Source organism: Papio anubis, chromosome 1, assembly GCF_008728515.1.
Source record: "Papio anubis isolate 15944 chromosome 1, Panubis1.0, whole genome shotgun sequence".
NCBI lineage: Eukaryota > Metazoa > Chordata > Mammalia > Primates > Cercopithecidae > Papio > Papio anubis.
The window spans coordinates 20,834,461-20,860,113 of record NC_044976.1 but is presented as its reverse complement, the minus strand read 5'-3'; the positions used below and the strand labels follow the sequence as shown (position 1 = coordinate 20,860,113).

The 25,653-nt window shown below is 52.2% G+C and overlaps 2 protein-coding genes across 5 annotated transcripts; both read right to left on the bottom strand.

Annotated features, from left to right (window-relative positions):
• Positions 1-3,645: 3,645 nt before the first annotated feature.
• On the bottom strand, positions 3,646-12,333 carry C1QB (complement C1q B chain). The gene is made up of 3 exons (XM_031665286.1): positions 12,018-12,333; positions 5,635-5,838; positions 3,646-4,466 (listed from the first exon to the last, which is right to left on the bottom strand). The coding sequence occupies exons 2-3, from the start codon at positions 5,819-5,821 to the stop codon at positions 3,892-3,894; spliced, it is 762 nt and encodes a 253-aa protein (XP_031521146.1). The 5' UTR covers positions 5,822-5,838; positions 12,018-12,333; the 3' UTR covers positions 3,646-3,891.
• A 4,831-nt stretch (positions 12,334-17,164) lies between these two features.
• Positions 17,165-21,666, bottom strand: C1QC (complement C1q C chain). Of its 4 annotated transcripts, none has more exons than XM_003891290.4 (3): positions 21,531-21,666; positions 21,051-21,244; positions 17,165-18,053 (listed from the first exon to the last, which is right to left on the bottom strand). In XM_003891290.4, the coding sequence occupies exons 2-3, from the start codon at positions 21,229-21,231 to the stop codon at positions 17,497-17,499; spliced, it is 738 nt and encodes a 245-aa protein (XP_003891339.1). In that variant the 5' UTR covers positions 21,232-21,244; positions 21,531-21,666; the 3' UTR covers positions 17,165-17,496. The 4 variants fall into 4 exon arrangements, with proteins under 4 accessions (XP_003891339.1, XP_003891340.1, XP_021792838.1 ...); XM_003891291.4 differs by having other exon boundaries at positions 21,508-21,629; XM_021937146.2 differs by having other exon boundaries at positions 21,371-21,607.
• Between the last annotated feature and the right edge of the window lie 3,987 nt (positions 21,667-25,653).

Here is a 25,653-nt window from a genome sequence, read left to right as displayed (position 1 = left end):
CAGCACTGTAGTCAGAAGGTGACATATTTAACAGGGCCTGCCAACGCTGTTCTGAGAACTGCCTCCACCCATTGGGCTCCCTGTACCTCAGTTTCCATATCTGTGAAATGGGCATAGCAATAGTACCTGCCCACCGTGGATTAAACGAGGTAAGACTTATAAAGAACAAAGCCTGAAACAAAGGAGGGGTTGCCTGTAGTCTGGCCACAGTGCACAGGCCTTCAACACATGGATTAAATAGACCTGGATCGAAATCCCAGATCCTCTGCGTGACATGGGCAAATAACATCTCTCCCTGAGTCTCAATATTCTTATCTACAGAATGGGAGCAATATAATGAGGGCAGTGCTTCTCAACAGATGGTCTCCAAAACAGAAGCAACAGGCCGGGCGAGGTGGCTCATGCCTGTAATCTCAGCACTTTGGGAGACTGAGGCAGGAGGAATACTTGAGCCCAGGAGTTTGAGACCAGCTTGGGCAATATGGCAAGACCCCATCTCTATTTAAAAAAACAAACAAACAAATCCAGAAGCAACAGCACCCTATGGGAACTGTTAGAAAATGCAAATTCTAGTAAGCCCTTCTTGTGACTGTGATGCTTGCTGAAGTTTGAGAAGTACCGGATTCGAATTATCTACTCCTCAGCTGATTGGGCTAGGAGTATCCTGATTCTAAACAGGGGCAATTGCATCTCCTCTCCTGGGAACTGGGGAGTGGAGATGTTAGACTGTGTGTCACTTCCATGAAAGACGGGCTAACTTGGGGGTCCAGAAGTCATTTGGGGGCATCCACTTGCCTTCACAGTTGAGAGGGCAGTTCTGTAGTAAGAGATGCAGAGAATAGAGATCTCAGAGCAAGATTACAGTCCAGGTCTGGGGGCACCCAGGTCTCAACCCTGTGTCCACTGAGACTGAGCAACCGCCTGCTCCTGGGTTCTTCTTATTACTCCCTTTTTTCTCCTAAGTTGGTGTAAAGGGATTTCTGTCACTCGCAAGTAAAAGGGCTCTGGCGTGTTGAGGGATAGGGGTCAGGATCAAGGGGGTGCATGAGGGTCAAGGGTCATAAGCTTGGGGAGAACCACTTCCCTTCCTTTCCACGCCCAACTGCTAGTCCAGGCAGAAGATCTGAGTCCCACTCCCTCTGAGAAGGGGACCAAGGGGAAAAGGAAGGTGTCTGGGCAGTGATAAAATGGATGAACTACCAGGACTCATCTCAGATCACCTCTGGGTTCCCACGCTGTTCTTGGTCCAGGTTCTTGTAATGAAACCTCACCCATCTCTCCAGAGAGCTGTAGGGGCAACCCTATCCCGACCGGTTGGAAAAGAGCCACGATAAAGGTGAAGGCTGAACGCAGTGGCTCACATCCATAATCCCAGCACCTTGGGAGGCTGAGGCGGGTAGATTGCTCGAGCCCAGGAGTTCGAGGCCAACCTGGGCAAGATGGCGAAACCCCATCTCTACAAAAAAAAATGCAAAAATTAACTGGGTGTGGTGGTGCACACCTGTAGTCCTAGCTACTTGAGAGGCTGAAGTGGGAGGATTGCTTGGGCTGTGGAGATCGAGGCTGCAGTGAGCCATGATCACGCCACTGCACTGCATCCTGGGCAATAGAGCAAGACCCTGTCTCAAAAATAAATATAAATAAATAAATGTGAAGAGTCGAGATGCATGCACGTCTGTGTAGAGCAAGGGCTCTTGGATTGTGATGGCCATGGCTAGACACACAGTCAGAGCCTGGATTTCTGGCAGGTTTGGAAGCTCCTGGGAGGGCCCAACAAGGGCACTGTTGTGAGTGTCCTGACTTGGGGGTCTGGTGGAGGACAGGGGGCAGGGTCAGCGTTTACAGGTCAGGGGTCAGAGGGGGGTTGGTCCTGCAAAAGAGCCAGGCGGCCTGACGGCAGCTCCTGAGACAAGCAGGCAGGAGCATGGAGCTCTGACTTCTCAGACAAGCCTGGCTCTGCCTGGGTCTGTGCAGCAGGATGGGGTGCTCTGCGCATGCTCGACACCAGCAGCCAGCTCTGCCTCTGGGTGCGGTGTAGTCTAGCATGGATGGACCCAACTGCAGAGGTTAGAGAATGTGAACTCCTGAGGTCAGATGGGTTCAGGTGAGAGGTCATGGGGCTGCAGAGGGGAGTTGCTGCAGAAGGGGTTTCAACAGATGTGGGTGGCAAGGAGGTGATGAGCTTTGAGGCAAACAGAAGCAGGCTCCAAAACTGGCTGTGTAGCTGTCAGCTGTGTGACGCTGGGCAAATTGCTTGTCCTCTCTGAGTTTTATATTTTTTGTCATGTAGCCACATGAGGATGATACTGTGTTCCCCCTAGGGGTTGTGGTTGGAGATTAAATGAGCTGATGTGCACAAAGCACTAGATACAGTGTAATTCAATTGTGGTGTGACCATTACTATCATAACTATTAGTATTAGAGTCAAAGGCCAGGCAGTTTGCACTGAAAGGGTTGAGCAGTAGAAAGAAGGGCCGGCTCCCGGAGAAAAGATTCTAGGTCTCGGTTGGACAGCCTGGGGTTAGGGCAGGTCATCAAGGCCAGGCTCCAGGTCCAGGAGATAGAGCAGAAGCTGCACCCAATGAATGGAGTCCTGAGAGACGGGCCAGCCAAATAGGAGGCTGGATTGGTGACACAGGTGGGAATATCTTAAATCCCTCCCATCTCAGGTCAGGATTGGTTGAGGGTCTTGATGGTGGGGCTAGTAGGAGAGGCTGAGGAGAGCAGGTGCAGAGCTGGGCGGGACTCTGGAGTCCTAGTCCTGTGGTCTCAGTCAATCAGGCAGTGAATCTTTACTGAGTGGCTGCTGTCCATCATGGGCTCTGTGCTGGCTCAGAGATGAGCAGGGTGCGGAGCTACAGCCTAGCTGGGGAGACAGGGTGAGGAGCCAGATGCTGGCTGTGCATGCTCCTGGGTTAGAGCAGGCCAGAAGAGTGAGCGTGCGAGAGCTAGGGTGTTCCTGCTTCAGGGAGGAGGTGTGGCTTGAATGAGGATGGGTAGATGGGCAGAGTGGAAGGCTTCTAGGCAGGGGAACAGGGCGAGGAAGGGTGCTGAGGTGGGCTTGTTTAGAAGACAGAAAGGCCCAGTAGTGTGAGGCTGGAAGGCCAGGTTCATGGGCTGGGACTGTATCTGGTGGGCAGTGGGGAGCCACTGAAGGTTTTTGAGCAGGGGAGTGACATTTGCTCTAACTGGATGGCTGAGCTTGTGCTAGGCTGGGAAGACACTGGGAGGAAGGGCATGGAGGGGAGAATAAAAAGGGAAAGTTTCCTGCTCCAAGGTTAGTTAAAGCCTTGGAGGAGGACCCCTTGATCGTTGGTGGGGGTAAGGGGAAGGGACAAGCACAGAGCCCCTCTAGGGGCTGGCCTAGACATGTTGCCTTTACAAAAGGTCTCAGGCCATCAGTGGGCAGGCCTGCCCTTGAATCCCAGCCCTGCTGTGAGATTGTGGACAATCCCTTCATCCCTTCTGATCCTCAGTTTGCTCTTCTGTAAACTGGGCACGATGCGCCGTCTCCCCCAGGAGGAGTGTGAGGATTAATGAGAGAATCAGGAAAAGGTATAGGCTACTGCTGGGAGCACAGTTGGTGTTGGACCCCCGCCTCCCACTCTGTGGCTGGCACAGAGCAGCTCATGGACAGAGACTTCATTCATTCATGGTTCATTCATTCATGTAACCAACACTTCTGAGCATGGCATTTCTGGTGTGCCAGGTGCTTGGACACAGAGTTGAATTACACCACTGTCCCTTGGCCTTGAAGAGTTTATTTACTCATTCACTCAGCAACATTCACCAAGCCCCACTGTGTGCATTGGCTGGGCAAGGGGTGGTGTTGGGGGTAGAGTGAGCGTTGCTGGAAGGGGGAGCCAGGGTGGGTGTGAAGCAGCCCACAGGTCAGGCCTCCACATCTGGAAAGAGCAGGAACCCGGAGAAGATGCTGTTGGCACCCTCCATGCCCAGTAGTGAGTTCTTGTCAGTGGCCTGCAGGAAGACGTTCTCCCCCTGCTCCAGCTTGAGGACCATGCCACCGGTGGTGACCTGGAAGGTGTTGTAGGCGTAGTCGCAGAAGGTGACCACCTTCTGTGGGCGCTCCCGGCCACGCATGAGCTTCACACACAGGTTCCCTCGAGAGCTGGCGTGGTAGGTGAAGTAGTAGAGGCCGGGCACCCTGCAGGTGAACTTGCCACTGCGGGGCTCGTAGTTGTTGTTCATGTTGGTGATCACGTGGTCGAAGCGGATGGTCTGGTCCCGGCGCAGGGGGGTGTTGATGGTTCTTGTGGCAGAGAAGGCGATTTTCTGGGTGGCCTTGTAGTCTCCCGATTCACCTTTGGGGCCTGGGGCTCCAGGGGCTCCTGGGCCGCCTTTAGGGCCCATAGGGCCCTTGGGGCCGACTTTTCCTGGATTCCCAGGAATCCCCGGGTCTCCCTTCTCTCCGAACTCACCATGGTCTCCAGCCAGCCCTGGAAGCCCTGGAAAAGCAGAGACCAAAGAAATGAGATCATTGAGACCAAAAGGAGGCCTGTGCTGGGACGTTGGGCAGGACCCCGCCTCTCTCTCAGCCTCAGCCTCCCATCTGTAAAACAAAGGAGGCAGTGTCAGACAGGGGCTCTGGGTCTCCCTCCAGCCCAGCTTCCTGAGCCTGTGATATGCTTGACTTTCATGGGAGCTGCTGCCCGTGGGGAAGAGAACGGCTCCTTGCTAAGGAAGGTGCTAGGCCGGCCCTCCTCCTCAGCTTGTGTGGGGGTCCTTGTTCAGGCTAGAGCAGGGATAATGAGTGCTGTCCCCCTCTATCCCTCACCCCTGGCAGACATCCCTAACCAACCATGACTTTCACTCTTGCTGCTCCTGGAAATGGACTTTAGACTCCTTCTCACTCCACCCCCAAGCAGCCACTACCCCTTGGTTTGGCACAACACAAGATAAAACCGATTTTCCAGTAGAGTGGCAGAGAATAGGGCCTGAGAAGATGGGATCTGGGGACAGAGAGATATGCTTCATGTGTCACTTCTGCCATTAGTAGTGGTGTCACCTTGACTGAGTCACATTTCCTGAGGCTCAGCCTCCTCATCTGTCAAATGGGGATGAAGGTATTTTGTGGGATTGTGAGGATTACATGAGATTAAGTGAGGAGAGTGACTGGCACAGAGGGTTGCTCTATAACCATAAGTTAAATGAATGAATAAGCCAAATTTTACAGAGGGGTTTTCACAGTGGGGAGTCTCATCTGAACCCCATGACAACCCCACAAAAGTATCATTGCCCCCATCTTACAGGTGAGGAAGTAGCAATTCAGAGAGGAGAAGTCACTTGCCCAGGAGGTAAGTTTAAACACAGAACTCTGTGGCCGCAGCGGCACTCTCTCTCCACCTGAATTTAATGCAAGAGACCTGTGGTCTGGTCTTAGCCTCAACATTTACTGGCCTACCTTGAGTAAGTCAGTAGCCTTTCTAAATGCTTGCTTTCCTGTCTGTAAAATGGGAATCAGAATTCCCTCCTTGCAAAGTTACTGCAAGGGTTAAGCAAGCTGTTGGATTTGCCAGTGCTTCTGCAGTCTCAAAGGCAGGCAACTGTGACTTGGGAGGCAGAAGACGGGAAACTTGGTCAGTATTACCAATGTGCCTCTAAATCCCATGGTACCTTTCTCTCCTTTTATCCCTGGGGTCCCAGGTTGGCCATCGGAGCCAGGTGTCCCAGGGATACCCGGAGTGCCAGGGATGGCTGGGGGCCCGGTGCAGCTGCCCTGGGCCCAGGAGACATCGAGCAGACCCAGGAGCAGGAGCAACATCAGTACCGGGATGCTGCCCCACAGGATCTTCATCATCATACTGTGTCAGATGTCTCCTGTGGAGGAGAACACAATGTAAGAGGCTACCACCATGGTGATCCTATCATCCATCCATCCATCCATCCATCTCTCTATCCCTCCATCTCTGCATCCATTCATCCATCCATCCATCCCTCTGCCCATCCCTGCATCCACCCATCCATCATCCATCCATCCATCCATCCATCCATCCATCCATCTCTATCCCTCCATCCCTGCATCCATCTGTCCATTCATTCATCCATCCAACCATCCATCCATCCCTCCCTCCATCCCGCTGTCCATCCATCCATCCCTCCATCCTTCCATCCCCCTGCATCCATCTGTCCATTCACCCATCCAACCATCCATCCATCCCTCCCTCCATCCCGCTGTCCATCCATCCATCCCTCCATTCCTTCCATCCCTGCATCCCTCTGTCCATTCATCCATCCATTCATCCATCCTGCCCCTGCATCCCTCCATCCCTCTGTCCATCTATCCATCCATTCATTCATCCATCCATCCCTCTATTCCTCCATCTGTCCCTCCATCCATCCATTCCTCCATCCACATGTTCACTGATTGTCCCCTATCTACCAGACCCTGTGAAGGTGCTGGGGATTCAGTGAAGAACCAGACAGATATGGTCCCTGCCCTCATGGTCTTGTGCCCCTAGTGGGGACAGATATAAACAGGTAGATATAAACAGGTCAGCATACAAGTAAATAGAAATAGCGATAGACTGTGATTGGTGCTCTGAAAGAAAGGGAAGGATGCTGGGAGGCAGAGTAACTGGGCTGGGGGTGAGAGGTGATGGATTTTGTGAGGAAAGTCCTCCCACCAGGAAAGTCTTCTCCAAGGGGAAGCCACTCTTGGAACTGATGATTAGGCTGAGACCTGAAGGTCCAGAAAAGTGGGGGCAAGAGTGTTCCAGGAAGACAGAAAAGTATGGAGATGGCCCAGAAGTAGGACAGAGGTTGGGATGTTGAGGATCATCAGGAGGCCAGTATGGCAGAGGGGAGCGAGGGTTCAAGTGACAGGAAGCAAGACTGGAGAGGCAACTAGGCTACTGTGAGTTTGAGGGTTTTATTCCCCCAAAGCTCTTATTCAGTAGAGCTTCTGAATTCAGGGTATGATGCTGCTTATGGAGAGGCCACCTTGCATGCTTAGAGCATCCCTGCATCTACTGTGATTCCTACACCAAAGAGGACACTGAGGCTCAGGGAGGCCAAGTCACTTGCTCAAAGTCATACAGGAAGGAATGAAGCCAATGTCCCTGCCAGCATACCAGGCTGTTTCTGCTGGTGGAATATTCTCGGAGCTGTGACTCTGGCAAGAGGGCAGTGATGGCTCCTTTTTAATCCCAAAGAACTAGGAAGAAGCTGGTGGGCTGTCTCAAACAGGTCAGCATGGCCTGTGTTCCATGCCATTAAATCTCAGGACAGAGTGGCCTTAAAGTTCATCTAGTTTAACCCTTAGCCTATATATTTTTAATTGAGGCAACATTCCTACAACATAAAATTAACCAGTTTAAAGCAAGCATTTTAGTAGTGTTGAATATATTCACAGTCTTGTGTAATCCTCACCTCCACCTAGTTCCAAGACTTTTCATCACCCCAAAATAAAACTCTATGCCCGTTAAGCAGTTTCTTCTCAATCCTCTTTCCCCCAGCCCCTGACAACCACGAATCTGCTTTCTGTCCCTATGGATTTACCTATTCCTATTATTTCATATAAATGGAATTATACAACATGTGACCTTTTGTGTCTGACTTATTTCATTTAGTGTAATGTTTTCAAGGTTCATCCATGTTGTGGCATGTATCAGTACTTCATTCCTTTTTATAGCTGAATAATACTCCATTGTGTGGATACATGTGATATTGCAAAGTATATATTTGGTCTTCTACCTCTTTCCTGGCAGAGAACTCCTAAAATCCGTAAAATTTCCAAAATGATGTCTTTCTGTATGCTAATGATTGATTGATGGCTGGCAGGCCCTAGGTAGCTTCAGGATGGGGCTGGTCACCAGGAAGACCAAGGCAAGCTTAGAGGGTCTACCCTCAGCCCCACCCCCCAACCTCTGGGGAGGGGAGTGGGGCTGAAGGTTAAGTTGATTACCAATGGTCAATGGTTTAATCAATCATGCCTACATAATAAAGCCTCCATAAAAATCCCAAAGAACTAGGTTTAGAGAACTTCCAAATAGCTGAACATGAGGAGGTTCCTTGGGGGCGGCGTGCCCAGGGACCTGGGCATGACAGTGGCACGCCCCTTCCCTCACACCTCACCCTGGGCATCTCCTCATCTGCATCCTTTATAGCATTCTTTATAATAAACTGCTAACCGTGTTTCCCTGAGTTCTGTGGGGCACACTAGCAAAGAAACCAAATCCAAGGAGGGGTGTGAGAACCCCAACTTGAAGCTGATTGGTCAGAAGTTCTGGGAGCCTGGACTTGCAACTGGTGTCTGAGGGGGAGCAGTCTTGTGGGACCGAGCTCTCAGCCTGTGGGGACTGATGCTATTTCTAGACAGTATCAGAACCGAGTGGAAAGACAGCCAGCAGATTTGATTGCTTGCTGGTGTGTGGGGAGAAACCCCCACACTTGGTCTCAGAAGTCTTCTGGGTTGACTGTTGTGGTGTGAGAGCAGAGGAAAATACAGTCTGTGTCTTTCCACTTACCGACTAGACTACAATTTGGTTTTTGGATTTTTGTTTTTTTTTTTGAGTTGGGGTCTCACTGTGTTGCCCAGGCTGGTCTCGAACTCTGGAACTCAAGCGATCCTCCTGCCTCAGCCTCCTGAGTAGCTAGGATTACAGGCGTGCACCATCTCGCTTGGCTATTTGTTTATCCACTCATCATTGGTGGACATTTGGGAAGTTTCCACCTTTTGGCTACTGTGAAGAGTGCTGCTATGAACATTTGTGAACCAGGACTTGAGTATCTGTTTGTAATTCTTTGGGGTTTATACCTAGAAGAGGAATTACCGCTTATGGCAATTCCATGTTTAAGTTCCTGAGGACCCGTCAGCCTATTCTTAAGTTTCCTCAATGACACCTCTGCCAAGGTCCCCGTGTGGTGCCTCATCGCACTCCCCTGCTGCACACACGTTGTGTTCACTCAGTCCTAAGAATCACAACTCTAGCTGCACATCACATTATTTCCTTGGAAGAGTCAAGCTGAACTTTCTCAGCAGAGTGTGAGGAAATGACCTCTCTGCCAAGGGCTCTTCCATCCACGGTTTGCATCATTTCAGTGATGGGCAACTCATTACCTCTTGAGGCAGCCCATTCCACCTTTGCCCAGATCCAAATATTTTTCATCATTCAAGGCTTGGGTCAAAGCCTTCTTCCTCCGGGAAACCTTTCCTCAGAGGCTGAACTGTATCCTTTCTTAAAATGGGGGAGCAAAGTGGTCTCTGCCCACCTCCCAGAGTGGCCAAAGGGACCCAGGCGAGACCCCGGATGGGAAAGAGTCACAAAGCCCTGAGCCCCAAGCTCTCATTGGGACTTGTGGCTGCTGCTGCTGCTGCTGCTGTTCTCTGATCCTCACAACACCCTGGGGAAGTGGGTTGTGGTGAATTTCCCATCTTGCAGATGAGGAAACTGAGGATCAGAACTCAGAAAACAACCTACCCCAAATCACCCAGCAAATTATTTAACAGTAGGGTTGTGGCCAAACCCCTGCCCTCTCTGCCTCATGCTGGCTGTACCAACCTCAGAGTCTGGCATGTGGAGGGCCCCCTGGGACCAGAAAAAGCCAGCTGATATTTGGCTCCTATGCTCGGCAAATCAGCCTCAGCCCCTCAGCCAGGTCCTGATCAATTTCTTGCTCAAAGCCCTGAGTTATGGCGGACTCTGTGCACCAAGGAAAGGAAGCTGTAAAGATGAGCATGGCCAGGGTCTGCTGGTGACAGCTTTAGGTTCTGTCAGGCTCTATGCTCTGAAGAGAGGGTGGCTCAGGGGTATGGTCCTGCTTGTCCCCGAACAAGCATCAGCTCTCACTCTTGCTCTTCTAAAGGTTTTACAATTTGATAACTTTAATAAGTTGGGGGCCGGGCGCGGTGGCTCAAGCCTGTAATCCCAGCACTTTGGGAGGCCGAGACGGGCGGATCACAAGGTCAGGAGATCGAGACCATCCTGGCTAACACGGGGAAACCCCGTCTCTACTAAAAAATACAAAAACCTAGCCGGGCGAGGTGGCGGGCGTCTGTAGTCCCAGCTACTCGGGAGGCTGAGGCAGGAGAATGGCGTGAACCCGGGAGGCGGAGCTTGCAGTGAGCTGAGATCCGACCACTGCACTCCAGTCTGGGCGACAAAGCGAGACTCTGTCTCAACAACAACAACAACAACAACAACAAAAAAATAAATAAGTTGGGTACTTATGGGCCAGGCTGTGAGCCAGCTGGTTTACATGCCATTATCTCATGTAATTTGATGCTCAGCCCCTGAGAATGCACTCTTGCTTTCTCATTTTACAGATAAGGAAACGGGATCAGAGAGGGCAAGCACCTTGATAAAAGTCACACAGCTCCTGTGTGGCTGGGAGTCAAACCCACATCCACTGGATCTTAAAACTCAATGTTATGTTAAGAGGTCACTGCACCTGGTGGTTAAAACATAAACTTTGAGGCCAGACAGCCTGATAAAAGGACTAACGCATGGGGCACGCTAAGAGTAGTGGTAGGCACATGGTCAGTATTCGGTGAAAGTGGCTTTTTACCACCACGATGCTTGCGGCTCTTGTTAGGCAGCACACATTCACCTGGTGGTGGGAGCCTAGGGTGCCATAAGGAAAGCAACACTCAGCATTCATGTAAGGTCTCTACTGCTTCTTACCTAAGGGACTTGGGAAATCAGTCCTCTCTGGTCACAGTTTACCCTCCTATAAAGTGGGGATAATGCTACTCTATCCCTCATAGGGTATGTGAGAGGACATGAGTTACAGCTTCCGACAGATCCTGGCATGTTGGAAATGCTTAATGAATATTAGCTATTTTATTATTATCACTGTCATCCAAGAATTCCTGAGTGGTTGAACAAAGGGAAGATGTTTGGAGAAGTAAAAAAAGACAATCCCTTTGAGAGACTGGGCTTAGAGGGAGGGGCTCTGTCAGTTGGAGGCAGCCAGGGGTGGAGAGCTGTGACCAGCTGGTGGGGGGAAGGGTGGAGAGCAGGGTACTGACGGGACTTGGGCTTCTTGGGGAAGCCAGGGGCAGAGGAAGTGGGAAAGTGCTGGTTCTAGTCCATTTCAAATGCCACCGAGTTTCAGGCTTGGGTTAGGGCTTACAACTCACCTGGTTTAACTGCCTCCTGCCTGTGCCAGCCCATGATCATTACCAGCCTGGTTTCTCCTGTCTTCCCCCCAGGCTCTGACCTTTCCATCTCCTTCGGTCCCCGCAGTCCCTTTCCCCAACGTGGAGTCAGGCCCACTTGACTTTAAAGCCCCATCTGCTACCGGCTGCATAACCTCAGGCAAGTGCCTTAACCTCTCTGAGTCTCTTGGCAACGCTGATTTCAACCTGACAGGGCTGCCGGAAGGATGACAGGAGAAGATGCTTAGAAGAAATAAGGTCCCCCCGCCCCATGCAGTGCCACATCCCACTCCCCCACTGCACAAACATTGCGCTCACTCAGTACTAGCTGAGAACTCATTGTAACTCTACCTGCACGTCCCCTTATTTATTTGGAAGAGTCAAGCTGAGTTTTCTCGGCAGAGTATAAGGAGATAAGCAAGGTGTTGGGGAAATGTTGGGCTGGGCAGGAGCGACTGGGTTCTAATCCCACTCCTGCCTCCGGTTTACTGATAAATTTTGAGCCAGGGCATGCACGAAGCTTTTGCAAGCTTGATCTCCGATAGGGCACAGCAGCCCTGAGAGGTTCTGTTCTCCACAGAGGGGCGGGCTGACAGAAGTTAGGTGACTTGCCCAACGCATAAGATGCAGAGCCAGTCTCTGTGATGCCAAAGCCCTTATGTGCCAGGCTCCCACTTTAGATGGCCTGCCCATCCGCTGGGCCCTGGGTAGCAGCAGACTCCCCAGCTCACCCCAGAGAGCTGGATCCCATAGGTCTGGGATTGGGCCCAGTGACCTGCACTGTTAAACAGCCCAGCTGGCTCCAAGGCAGGCAACGCAAAGCTCACACTTACGGAATCACCACTTTCCGCCATATTGGCCCTGCCAGCCTCCCCCAGGTGCCAAGCCCCGTCCTCACCTGGGAAGCCGGCGTCCTGTGATGCCGCTGGGCTGAGCAGCAGTGGGACCAGGAGCCGGGAGCCTGCTGCCCTCGGTCCGAAGCGGAAGTTCCCTTCCCCAGACGAGGGAAGGGCTTTCCCCTGACGGTCCCCTCCCACGGCCCAGCAGGCTGGCCCCTTTCCCATCCCCCCACTGTCCCCCCACCCTGCTGCCCTCAGGCAGTTTCAGGTCCCATTTCTGCAACCCACCGGATTTACTGTAAATGAGATGGGTGGGTGGCAAGTTTGGCTTTGCCGACTCAGCATCTGTGGGGAGAACACGCCGTCCTGGGGGAACGTCCGCAGCTCACCCTCCCAGGCTCTCTGACCTCGTGATCTTCTTCTTCACTGGGCAGGGGTGTTCCTCAGTGAGCATCATGTGGCTGGCCCGGTGCCTGAGCGCTGGCTTAGAATCAGAGACTTTGATTCCCATCTCGGCTCTGCCACTTGCCAGCTTACGTGTTCTCAGTCAAGGGAGCCCCAAGGGAGCCCCAATTTTCTCTGCTATAGGATGGGACCATAATCATACCTGCTCTACAGATACAGATCTCACAGGCTGCTGGGAGGATAATGGAGGAAATGATGGGGGAGGAACTGTCCGGGGGTAAACTGTAAAGGGCTGTGCACATGTTCATTGTTAATATCACTTCATGTCCCAGGCTTCCCCTTTCTGGGCTCATCTCTTCTGCTTCCTTCCCATTCTGTGCCCCTGCTCTTTCCCTGTACTCAGAAAATAATCTCATAATGAATTTTAAATGTGTTCATTATTTATTGATACCCCTCCCTCTGCTTCCAGCAGGGCTTGAAGCTGATGACAATAATAGGCCCAGGCAGGAGCCTGTCGCTTCTTCTCAATCCTGGAGTCACACCAAGTTAGGGCCGTACAGGGGCTGAGGTCACTCGGCTCGTCCTCCTCATTTTATATACGGGGAAACTGAGGCTCAGAAGGGAGAGCCATCATTTAATGAATATTTAGTGTTTGCCTCCATGTGCTAGGCACTGAAGAGAGAGCTCTTAGCAAATCAGCCATGGTCCCTGTCCCCATGGGGCTTCCCTTCTACGGGGGGGAAAAACCGGTATTAAACATGGAATGACATGAGGCTTCATTGCTTCTGTGATAAATGTCACAGAAAGAGTGACTGCTGGGGCCGACGCCTCATGGAAGTGGCAGATACAGGCCTGGAAGCCGCATCCCTGGCACTAGGTTATCAGTCTCTCCCTGTGGCTGCCTCTCAGACGCCATGATGACCAGCAAGCACCAGGAGCTGGAGGGCCCTCTTGACAACTGTGCTTGGAGACAGAAATTCACTGGGCTTGTGGGTGTGGCTTGGTGGAAATTAAGTGTTAACTGCGGTGGGTGAACAGGAGGGAAAGGTAAGTTTGACAAAACCAAAAGGTCTCTGAGCTCAGTCAACTATAGTCCCAAAAGGACCCAGGCTAGGGTGAAGAGAAGAAGCAGCTTCTCCACAAAGGGAGAAACGATTTAGTCGGTTGCAAGTTGAGGAGTTCTGAGCATTCCCAAAGCCGAGTGGCCCTGGGCCTCTAATTCTCTCTCTCTCTCTTTTTTTTTTTTCCTTGAGATGGAGTCTCAGTCTATTGCTCAGACTGGAGTGCAGTGGTGTGATCTCGGCTCACTGGAGCCCCTGCCTCCCGAATTCAAGCAATTCTCCTGCCTCAGCCTCCCAAGTAGCTGGGACTACAGGTGCATGCCACCACGAGCAGCTAATTTTTGTATTTTTTAAAGTAGAGACAGGGTTTCACCATGTTGGTCAGGCTGGTCTCAAACTCCTGACCTCAAGTGATCTGCCTGCCTCGGCCTCCCAAAGTGTTGAGATTATAGGCCTGAGCCACTGTGCCCGGCCTCTGGACGTCTAATTCTTAGGTGGCTAATGGCAATGGGAAAAGATGGATGTGAATTTTGGGTAGAAGCAGTGAGGCTAAGAACAGGAAGCGGCAGAGGTGGGTTAGGAGCATGGACTTGGGCAGTTTGAATCCCAGCTCTGTGTCTTGCTAACTATGTGGCCTCAGGAATGTTTGCTGGCCTCGGTTTCCTCGTGTAGAAATGGGAGGCATGAACGCCTATCTCCTGGGGCTGTTTTGGGGGCCAGCGAGGTCACCCTGCCATGTCCAGGGCCAGCTGAGTGCCCAGCCCTTGGTGGGCACCCACTGCAAACGTGGGAACGGTATTACTTATATGAAGAGAAGATGGAATTCTTGGAACCCAGGAGCAAAGAAGCCAGGCCTGGATTAAGAGGAGGCCTGGACTTGGGGATCAGGAGCTGAGGGGCCCACTGATGGGAGCCAGCTGGTCTCTGTACCCACAAAATTTTGGACTTGCCTCTCTGATTGAGAGTGGAAAATCCCTGATCTCTGCAAAGACTAGAAAAAGAAACCTATACTCCTCACCTGCCTGTGGTTGGAAAGGGGTTCCTTGCAGCTTGGGGTGTCTTGTCCTGGCTCCTATTCCATGTCCACCCCTCCTTGCCTGCCCCACTGAAAACTCTCCCCCGCCTCCTCTTGGCAAAGCAGACAAGCTGGCATTTTCAAAGGCTTGCCTCCCCTGACGAAGAGAGAACAACAAGGAAACAATTATGGAAAATAAAAATGGCACAAAAATTGTCATTTCCAAAGTACAGGTTTCTGATCTGACACTGTGACCTACATAAACAGTGTATTGATTTTTTAAACAAAAGAGAAATGAGAAGAAAGATGTATCACTTACGGCTTCGCCCGGCGGATGGCTCAGAGGTTGGTGGACGAGAACAGTGGATGCCGTGGCCGTGGCCTTTACGCCATCCCCACCAGGGGCACTGGACTCAGTGAACCGCCCGGGTTCCTCCGTCCCTGCCTGCTGCTCTCCCTCTGTGTATTTCTGTATGTGTATGTGTGTGTATATGTGTGCATGTATATGTGTGTATGTGTATGTATGTGTGTATGCATCTGTGTGTATATCTGTGTGTACATGTGCATGAGTGTCTATGTGTGTATGTGTGTCTCTGTGTGTGTCTGTGAATGTGTGTGGATGTGTGGATGTCTATGTGTGTGTGTCAGTGTGTGTGCATGTATATGCATGTGTGTATGTATGTGCATGTATATGCGTATATGTGTATGTGTGTTTCTGTGTATATGCATATATCTATGTGTTGCATGGATACTGTATGCATGTATATGTGTGTGTATGTGTATATATGTGTATGTGTGTGTATGTGTATACATGTATGTATGTGTATATCTGTGTATATAGGTGTATTTTTATATGTGTATATGTGTGGATGTCTGTGCATGTGTCTGTGTATATATGTGTATAAATATGTGTATGTGTATGCATATATGTGTGTATGTCTGTGCATGTGCCTATATATGTGTGTATGTACATATGTGTGTGTGTCTGCATATGTGTGTAATTTGTATGTGTATATATGTGTTTGTGTGTATGTGTTTGTATGCATATATGTGTATGTATGTATGTGTTTGTGTGGTTTGTGTGTATGCATATGTGTGTATGTCTGTACATGTGTCTTTATATGCATGTGTATATATGCATATATGTGTGTGTGCATGTGTGTGTGTGTCTTTCTCTCCCTCCTTCCCATCTTACACACTTTTCATGCTCCTGTCATGTGCCAGGTGTGTATGGAAGGGGCCATCCTCCATGATTCTTACAGTCTAGAGGGGAGGCAGACCTGTAAGTGACTAAGTGCACAAAAGTCAGTTGGTTGGCTGTGTGCATCAGATTTCCCTGCAAACCGCCAACTCATTTACAGCCTGGTCTTCCCCAGACCTTTATAACACAGCCCGGAGTTGAGAAATCTGGTTTTGCTTGTTTTATTTTGTTTTAAGTAAGTCTTTAGGTTAATTTTATTCACCACCTGATTTGGGAACCTGGGCTCTAAGGAGTCATGAATTTGTGCCCAAATTTGTGGAGGGCACTGTGGGGACCCAAGGGGTAAATCGGAGAAGGCTTCGTGGAGGAGGTGATGTTTGTGTTGACTCCTGACAGTTGAGTGAATATTATCCAGGTGGATGGATGATTTGCAGGAGTGGGAGGGACTTCATGGGCAAAGGCAGGGAGTTGTGACACAGCCCCTTTCCCAAACAGAGGAGCCAAAGTGAATGGAGGTGGTTGTAGAACTCAGCTTGAGCCACTGCTCTTCACAGCCCATGCCTCAGTTGGCTGGTGCTTCCATGACTCCGTGGGGCTTTGTGGAACCAAGCTGTGATCACAGCCAGGACAGGCCAGTTTCTCCCAGGCTAGAGTGAGCCTCGAGTCTGACTGGGTGCTGAGAATTGGACCAGGAGTCTGCATAGGAAAGTTAGACTTTTGATCTTTGTGTACCTGAAACATCAAATTGTGGGCTTCCATCATCCTCCAAGAAGGACCATGGTGGCTGGGTCCAACCACCAACAACCTCACAGTCCAAACTTGATGGCTGGTGGGCAGCAGTGGCTTGAGATCTCCCGGGAGTCCCAGAGTCTGTGAGTTATTTGGGGCAATTCAGACATCTGGGGGGCCAATTCTCTCTCTCTCTCTCTCTCCCCCTCATGCCCATCTCAGAGCATGATTATGAATATTAAATGAGTTAATATGTGTAAAGTGCTTAGAGAAATGACTGGCATATACTAGGTGCTCAGTAAATGTTAGTTATTATGATTTTATTCATTCATTCATTTACTCTGCTTTTAGTTGTTCACTTACCCACTTATGCATTCATTCATTCACACCAATTTCTTATTCATTCAGCACAAATTCATTGCACACATCTTGTCTTTGTCTGTACTGGGCTTACCCAAGCCCAGTTCCCTCCCATGGTAAATGCTCCTGAAGTTCAGCACAGGCCCGGGAAGTCAAACTGATTCCCATTTACCTGTGACCTTGGATACTTTTAATAATGGCAGTGCCTCTCCCACCAAAAAAAAAAGTGAGAGTGGATGACCCCTTGGGGACCTCTGGCAGCGTGTAACCACACTTAGAACATCTCTCTTCCACCAGGCCAAATGGCGCTGAGTCCCAACACTGGCAGCCAAGCTTTCCTGAGCACCAACCAGATACCTTGAGCCCAGAGCCCATGGACCGCTATGGCTGATGCAAAGTCGAAGATCTGAAGTTCAAAGAATCAGCAATGAGGAATCTGAGCCAGGCATATGTATTGATTTCATGATTTATTTATATATCTCCCCACCCCTTCCAATACTTGAAAACAAAACAAAACAAAAAGAATGGCAGTACCAGAAGGCATTGGTTACATGTCACAGGAACCACACAAGCAGTGACTCCTAAAGAAGTTCAGAGGAAGGAGAGAACCCATGTGGTGGGGTGGAGTGGGTGAGCCAGGGTGGGCTCCCTGGAGGAGGAGTCCATCCGGCGGGGAGAATGGTCTAGGCAAGGATGCAGACTGGCCGGTAAGGTGGGTCCATGCAGGAAGCTGAGGGAGGTGGATGGCTCGAGCCCCTCTGCCCGCCCTAGTCGGGGAAGAGCAGGAAGCCGGAGAAGACGCTGTCGGAGCCCTGGATGCCCACCATGTCGTAGTAGTCATTGACACCCAGCCACACCTCCTCGCCCACCTGCAACCTCAGCAGCACACCGCCCGAGTTGACCTGATTGGCTTGGGACGTGTGGCCACAGAAAGTGACCACCTTGACGCCGCCGCGATACAGCAGCACGCACAGGTTGGCTGTATGCGACGCGTGGTAGACAAAGTAGTAGAGGCCGGGGACTTTGCAGGTGAACTTGCCAGTGCTCGTGTCATAATCTCCCTGCGGGTTGGTGAGGACCGCATTGAATCTGATCAGGCTGTTGGGTGCAGGGGGCTGGTGGGTCTGCCGAGCGACCGTGAACACTGACTGGTACTTCTGCTTGTATCTGCCCTCCTCGCCTGGCTCTCCAGGGATGCCCATGGGGCCGGGCACCCCTGGCATCCCAGGGGGTCCCATGGGGCCATTTTTCCCAGGATGGCCAGGTGTGCCGGGTTCTCCCTTCTGCCCTTTGGGTCCTCGGGTCCCGGGAATGGCTGGGATTCCTGGAGATGGAGAAGGCAGAGAGAAAGGGTAGGGTGGGGGACAGGGAGGAGGGACCCTGAGGGTGTCTTCCAGGGAACACAGTGCTGGCGTTTGGTCTCTAGAATCTCATTCCCATAGATGGGCTGTCTCCCTAGGAGCCGGGTGCAGGGAGTCAGGCTTTGGCTGGAGGGAGAGAAAGAGTCTGGTTCAAGTCCTGCTTCTCCACCAACCCGCCCTCTGACCTTGTCTAAGGCACTTCCCTGTCTCTTGGCCTCAGTTTCCACATTTGTGATGGAGCAAGTAGGGAGCTCAGAGCTGGGCGGGATCTCAGATGCCATGAACGTCAGCCCACGGACAGATGGCATGTGGCCACACGTATCTTGCTGGGCCTGCACAATGTTTTTTAAAATTTTTAATTGGAGCCCAACATGTACAAATTCAGAACTCATTTGAAATTGAAATTCTCAGAGCTCCTTGACAAAAAATCAGAAGGTTGGTCAGAGGCAGCTTAAGTTTCAGGTTCTGTCCACTCGCATCAGCCCCTTCAAGACCTTTTGCCTGATTTTGTATTTCTAATTTTTTTCAACTTTTTTATTTTGAAATAATTATAGAGACAAAGAAAGTTGAAAAAAAAAAAAACAAAACAAAAGAACAGGGACTCTTCACCCAGTTTTCCCCAATGCCACAACTTGCATAACTAAAGTATAATGTCAAAACCAGGAAGTTGACAGAGCTTATCTAGACCTCACCAGTTTTATATACACTACGTGTGTGTGTGTGTGGTTCCAATATAATTTTGTCACGTGTAAAGTTTTGTGACCACTCTCACCTCTGCAATCAAGCGTATCTGTCAGTTTGTATTATTTTTCACAAAGAGGACTCTCAACATTTTATAAGCTTCAGAGTCCCACAAAACCTATATCCACTCCTGAGATGGACTCCCCAGGTTAGCACATGGGAACCCCTGGATGGAGCCAAATTGAAGCCGCCCCACTACAGGGCCTGCTCTCTCCAGCTCACCCCAGCCCCACTCAGCCCACGTCAGCCCCCATGACAGCTGGCCTGGTTCAACTTCCCTCCTGTTACCGATGAGGAAGCCGAGTCAGAGACTTGCCCAAGGCCATGCAGCCAGTTTGAGGTGCAGTCAGGTCTCTAACTCAAGTGTAGAGAATCCCAGGGTCTCACTCTGTTCCAGCCCCGATGATCTGAGCCTCTGTGAGATTCTTCTCCCCTTTTCTAAATCATACCCATCTTTAAAGGTCTGACTCCAGTTTCCTCTTCCAGGAAGCCCTCCTTGACCACCCCCATCAGCCCTCATGTTTCCTTCCCTCCTCGGACTTCCATCGGGCTGGGTGTCTGTGCAGACCCATTTATGACAGATCCTCCATGACTTATGAACTTGTTAGGCCTCAGCATTAGGAGTGTGGGGTCCGGACCCAGCCGACCTGGCCTTCCCACCTGTGACCCTGGGAGGGTGACCTCCCTCCCTGAGCCTGTGTTTGCTCAGTTGAGATACGGGCCTAATAGAAGAGGGAGTCCCTGAAAGGGTGGAGTGGGAGAAGGCACAGTGCCAGGCACACCGCAGGAGGCGTGCTCTGGAGTGTCTGGTCCTCATGATGGCTCCAGGGATGCTGAGCAGAGCAGCGTCTCATCCTTCGTGATGTCTTCAAACCACCAATTGAGAGGAGGCCAGGAAACAGCAATAGAGAGGGGGCTTGAGAGGCAGCCGAGGGCAGTGGTGGAGAATGTGGACTTGGGAGCTGGACAGGATCCCACTGTGTGACTTTGGACAAGTTGCTCAATCTCTCTGAACCCCTGCTTTGACATTTGCAAAATGAGGGTCAATCACTTCTTCAAGGGATTGTGGCCTTGGTTTTATCATTCCTAAAACTGAGACCACACCTGGGACTTGGGGGCTCAATCACTGGTGGCCATCAGCTACCCTGGGCAGGGAGATGGCCAGAGGCAGCTGTGAAGTACAAGCTCCTGGAAAATGGCAGACCTGGAGACCTCATTGAGCTCACCCTAAGCTCACCCTAAATTGGAGAATTCCTTCTGGAAAGTTGGTGTCATTCCATCTATCCAGGAGGGAAGATGATGGTGGGACCACTCCTAAGGACATTCCTCTCAGCTGGCCTCCCTCCCTTCCACCGTGTCTGTCACCCCATCACCTCTGCTCGGTGTCACTCCAGGCCAGCTCCAGGCATGCCCAGCATCCCAGACGTGCCCAGCTCACTCACAGACAAGGCACTCACACTCCCCAGGGCTCCAGCCCCAGCCCCAGTCACCCATTCATAGCCTCAGCCCCCTTCTCTTATGCCAAGGATTGACTGTGGACCTCCAACAGAGGTTTCTCTGGCTGCAGTTCCGACCTCTCGCTCCCCACCCCTCCAACTCTCCAGAATCCTAAGGAGGGAGGTGAGCACAGATCTCTGATAAAACCAATGATACAATAGCCTACACCTGTATAGACCTCCCCGGTGCTCAGGGCTGTTTTATATTTAAGTTAACTTAATCCTCACAGCAACCCTGTGAAGCAGGTGCTACCATCTCCTCGTTTTACAGATGAGGAAACTGAGGCACTGCGAGGTTAAGTAACTTGTGCGGGTTCACATAGACGGAATCAGTGGGGCTGGGATTTGAACCCTGGCATTGGATATGTTCACTGTGTGGGCCCCAGCTTCCCCAGGTGCCCAGGTTGCAGGGCAAGAAAACTTTCCCTGCACCGTGTCCTGTGAGCCTCCTGGCCACCTTTGGGGCAGGCACTTAATCCCTCCCTATAATTGGGTGAGGAGGAGGAGGAGCACGGAGGTGCGCCGGGCCCAAGGTCACCTCTGGGGAGGCCTGAAGCCTGGGCTCTGAGGATAGAGGAGCCAGACCCACCCGACTCTGCCCTGGGGCAGACGTAGCAGCAAGGGAATGCACTTCCTGCTGTCCCCTGCCCCCTGGTCAGCCCCAGACAGACACTCTGATCCCTGCCCCAGACCCAAACCCCTAAACCAGGCCAGCAGACTCACCTGGCTCCCCCTTAGGCCCTGGAAGTCCATCGTGCCCATCCTTCCCTGGTGCCCCGGGCAGGCCGGGCATCCCTGGGATCCCGTAGCAGCCTGTGTTGGCTTGGCCCCTGAGGGGCAGCAGCAGCAGGAGCAGCAGCAGCTTCAGCCCAAGGTGGGGCAGGGAGCTGGGCCCCACGTCCATCCCGGAGAAGGAACTGGGAGGGGGAGAGAGCTGAGCTGTCCCCGCCAGCCCCTCACCTGCCCCCAACCCTCTCATTCCCCAGGACCCGTCCTCCTCAACCCTCAGGAGCTCGCTTTCCTGCCTCCCCCAGGAGCCTCACCATGGATGGATGGTGGGGCCTCTTCTTCAGCCCAGGCCCCAGGGCCCAGGCTTCCTTCCCCTCACACACCAAGTTGCCCCTGGCACCACGTTTCAGGAAGGTGGCAGAAGGTGGGGGAAATGGCCATCTGCCCATACCTGGGCAGGGGTCCGGGCCTCACCTGTGGGTGGGCGGTTTCTGGCCTGGTCACAGAGATGTCCTCAGATCTGCTTCCCCTCTCCCAGACAAGAGGACACGGTGTCAGAGTGGTCAGAGCAAGGATTGCCCAAAGCAGGGCTGGGCCCCCTCCCCTTCTCGTGCCCTCCCCCAATCCCACATCCCCTTTCCCAGAATTTTCCCTGACTTGACACTTTCTTTTGGGTGCTGAGCCAGACTGACCACAGCAATACCCCTGCCCACATCCCCTACCGGCAGTCAGTGTCCGAAATGAGGAACTGTCCCCTGCCCCAGCATCTGGCTGAGGGCATGTGTGTGTGTGTGTGTGTGTGTGTGTGTGTAAACACAAGCCCCCAGGGCACAGACGTCCCCTAGCGTCAGGTTCATCCCATCTAATGACCAATGTTAGCATTTGCTGTGCCTGAGACTCAGTTTTCCCAGAATCCCTAGGAGGAAGTTATTATCCCCCTTTACAGATGAGGAAACTGAGGCTCAGGAGGACATACACCATTGCCCAAAGTCACACACTCAGTGGTCTCTTGGGGCCCAAAGCCTTGCTCTGACCCCTCTGCTCAGCTGCCCCCAGAAACAAGCCTCACATGCACTTGTCAAGTTGCAAGGCTTGTTCTAGAAACTTCCATGTGCCCCATCCCAGTGGCCACACTTGGAGGTGGACCCCCAGGATGGATGCTTTGGCGGCAGGCAGCTGTTATGGTGCATGGGCTGCCCCAGCGACAGAGTCAGGGCCCTGGCTTCTCCTTCCAGCCCTGTCACTCCATGGACCAGATGCCTTCAGCAGATCACAGGTCCCTCTGGCCTCCCTTCTGTCTACTGGGGGGGCCTTGGCTTTCAGTATTGGTGCCTCTTCCATTGCTGGGGGCTCCTGGTCTTCCCTGATGGTTCCATCTTCCCTGCTAGCACCACCCTCCTCGCCTGCTTCCTGGGCATGCCCTGCCTCTGGGCTTGGAGCCCACCATGGCTGGTGAGGGGCTCCCCATCAGGACCAGGCCAGCAGAGCTGAGAGGCCCTCTCCCCTCTCCCTCTTCTCCTCACGTGAGATTCTAGGGATGAAGGGGCTGTCAGGCAGTAGCAGGGCTTCAGCCTCTACCCCATACCTGCCACCTGTGTCCATTGGTTCCCCCTCTGTAACATGGGGGCTTCTGACAGCTCCAGGCCAGTGGCTGGGATTCGGTGCACAACACACGTGCGATGCCTTGTCCCGTGCCAGGCATGGGCAGGTGTTCAGAGCTCTGCCCCTGCCTCGCTGAGGAACCCTCAGGGTCTCAGTCTCCCTTTCTGTGTCTCCACCCTGTGCTGTGGGGCTGCAGAGAGTGTGGGGGTGAGTTAAGGGACACGAACGCACTTGGCCTTAGGAGTCCCTGGCGGGTGGAAGCCTGGGATGAGAATAAATGATGGACACATGCATTAAGGGGCTGGGGGCCACCCAGCCTGACGGCACTGGGCGCCTGTCTTCCCTCTTCACCTCCTCTGCCTGGGTCTGGCTTGTCCAGCAGGTGGCAGCCTCGGCCCACACTCAGCCCTCCCGTGCCCCGCCCACTTGGCCCTGCTCTGGGCTGCTCCAGTTCATTCCCCTCCTGGAGGGGCCAGAGATTTTGCATTGGTGTAGTGGGTGGATGGTGGGGTATGGGTAGGATATAGGGTAAGGGGGTGGTCGGGCACTCCCTGCACTTCCCGTTTATCTAGTCTGGCCTTTACTGCCGCTGATGGGGCCTCCACCCCTGGCATTTTCTTTGCATGCCCTAACCCTGTGGGGTCAGGCAGCCGTGGTTCAGCCCCAGGGCCCTTCCCCTTTCTGGCTGTGTGTCCTTGGGTAGATGTCCGCTGTCTCTGAGCCTCAGTGTCCACATCGATTTTGCTGGGATTAAATACATCAATGGCCGTGGAGTGGAATGCCCAGCACATAGGTGCCTGAAGACCCGTCTCTTTTCCTGGCGCTGGTTAAACAGTGTGTGTTCTGAGTGGGCGAGGCGGGGGGAGAGCAGGGCCGAGCTGACTTGGGACGGGAGCTGAGGGGCTACCCTGAGGCTGTGGATGGAGGGTTCGCCCTCTCCCTGGGCCCTCCTCACTTCTTCCCGACCCCCAAAGGAAGGCTGTTGGCAGAGCAGGGACAGTCCGAGGAGAAGGTCTTGTATTTTAGAGGTGGATACTCAGGTTGTGCACTCGAGGACCGCGAGGCCATTTGTGTGTCAAGTGGTGGATGGGAGGGACAGCCCTGTATTTCTGAGGCTGGCCCTGTGAGAGTTTGAGCGTGTGTGTAGGGAGGTCCGTGTGGGAAAGAACACAGGCGTTCTGAGGCTCATGCACGCTGGAGTGAGGAGGATGTGTGTGCCTGGGTGTCAGGAGTGTGTCTGGGACACCTGCGGAAGACAGAGAGAACATGCGATAGTTCATGGATGTTACTTGTATGTCTGAGGCAGGGGCTGTGTGCTATGATGGCTCGTGCCTCCCTGAGTGTGTCTGTGGGTGTGAAGGCGTAACTGGTGTGTGTGTGTGTGTGTATGTGTGTGTGCAGCACAAAGATAAACCCAGCTTCCTTTGAGAAACTGCATAGGGCATTGGACATTTTCAGATCTGAACTCCTGGCCTCCTTATTTCTCCCGCGTTCGAGGGACAGGATGGGATTTGCTGCTTTGTAGTGGCTTCCAGAGAGACAAGTAGGGGCCTGGAATGCACTGTGAGCATTCAAGACTCTCCCAGTCCCCAGCCCGGGCGGAATGTCCAGCAGGCAGCAGAGGCAGCAGCCCCAGTCTCCACACCTGCCGGGTGGAAGCCCAGGGCTGGACTTAGGAAACCTAGCTTCAGGAAGCACTGCTGAGCGCTCTTGGGTCAATTGCTTCCCCTCTCTGATTCCTGCCCCTGCCTTCCCAATACAGGGTTGGAAAAGCACCTGTGTGATGCGTCAAGTGCTTCATAGAAGCCGGGGAGGCTGGTGAGGGTAGTGGTTAAACACAGGCTTGGGCATCAGTAAGACTTGGGTTCAAATCTCAGCTCCTTCCCACCCCCCAACTTTTTTTTTTTTTTTTTTGAGAGATGGAGTCTTGCTCTGTCACCCAGGCTGGAGTGCAGCGGCACGATCTCAGATCACTGTAACTTCTGCCTCCCTGATTCAAGCGATTCTCCTGCCTCAGCTTCCCAAGTAGCTGCGCCACTACAGGTGTGTGCCACCACGCCCAGCTAATCTTTGTATTTTTAGTAGAGACGGGGTTTCACTATATGTTGGCCAGCCTGGTCTTGAACTCCTGACCTCAAGTGATCTGCCTGCCTTGGCCTCCCAAAGTGTTGGGATTACAGGCGTGAGCCACCGTGACTGGCCCCCAGATCCTCCCCTTAGATGCTGATTTACTGATTGATGCCTACTCCTTGCAACCTCAGTTTCATCATCTGTAATGTAGGGCCATCATACCATACCCAGAGCTTGATCATAAAGATTAAATAAAATATAATAATAGCAAAACTTCCATAGTCCTTATTAGAAACCGAGCACTGCTCTACAATTTTCATGTATTAAGTTATTTAATCCTCCCAATGACCCTTTGAGGTAGGCGCTATCATCAGTCCCACTTTCCTCAGATAAGGAAACTGAGATTTCAGAGCTTGTTAACATGCACATGATTAGACATCTACTAAGTGGTGGCATCAGGATTCAAACCTGGGTAGATGAGGCTGCTAGGACCTGCTCAACACCTTGTGTGAAATACTAAGAATGGGCTGGGCGTGGTGGCACATACCTCTAATCCTAGCACTTTGGGAGGCTGAGGCTGGCAGATCACTTGAGGTCAGGAGTTTGAGACCAGCCTGGCCAACATGGTGAAACCCCTTCTCTACTAAAAATACAGAAAATTCACCGGGCATGGTGGCAGGTGCCTGTAATCCCAGTTACTTGGGAGGCTGGGGCAGGAGAGTCACTTGAACCAGGGAGGCGGAGGTTGCAGTGACCAAAGATCACGCCATTGCACTCCAGCCTGGGTGACAAGAGCGAAACTCCATCTCAAATAATAATAATGATAATAATAATAATAATAAGGACAGGCCTGTTTCTTAAGCACTGGATCGTTATCATTCTTAGGCCTCCCTCTCAATGCCCCAAGTAGCAACTGAAGCTCAAG

What these genes read in the sequence shown, in the direction of transcription:
- C1QB (XM_031665286.1), bottom strand. Translation starts at nt 5,821, where the DNA reads ATGATGATGAAGATCCTGTGGGGCAGCATCCCGGTACTGATGTTGCTC. An exon ending in AGGGATAAAAGGAGAGAAAG is followed by an intron (nt 4,467 to 5,634) that starts GTACCATGGGAT and finishes CTGCTTTTCCAG; the next exon opens with GGCTTCCAGGGCTGGCTGGA.
- C1QC (XM_003891290.4), bottom strand. Translation starts at nt 21,231, where the DNA reads ATGGACGTGGGGCCCAGCTCCCTGCCCCACCTTGGGCTGAAGCTGCTG. An exon ending in AGGGCCTAAGGGGGAGCCAG is followed by an intron (nt 18,054 to 21,050) that starts GTGAGTCTGCTG and finishes CTCCATCTCCAG; the next exon opens with GAATCCCAGCCATTCCCGGG.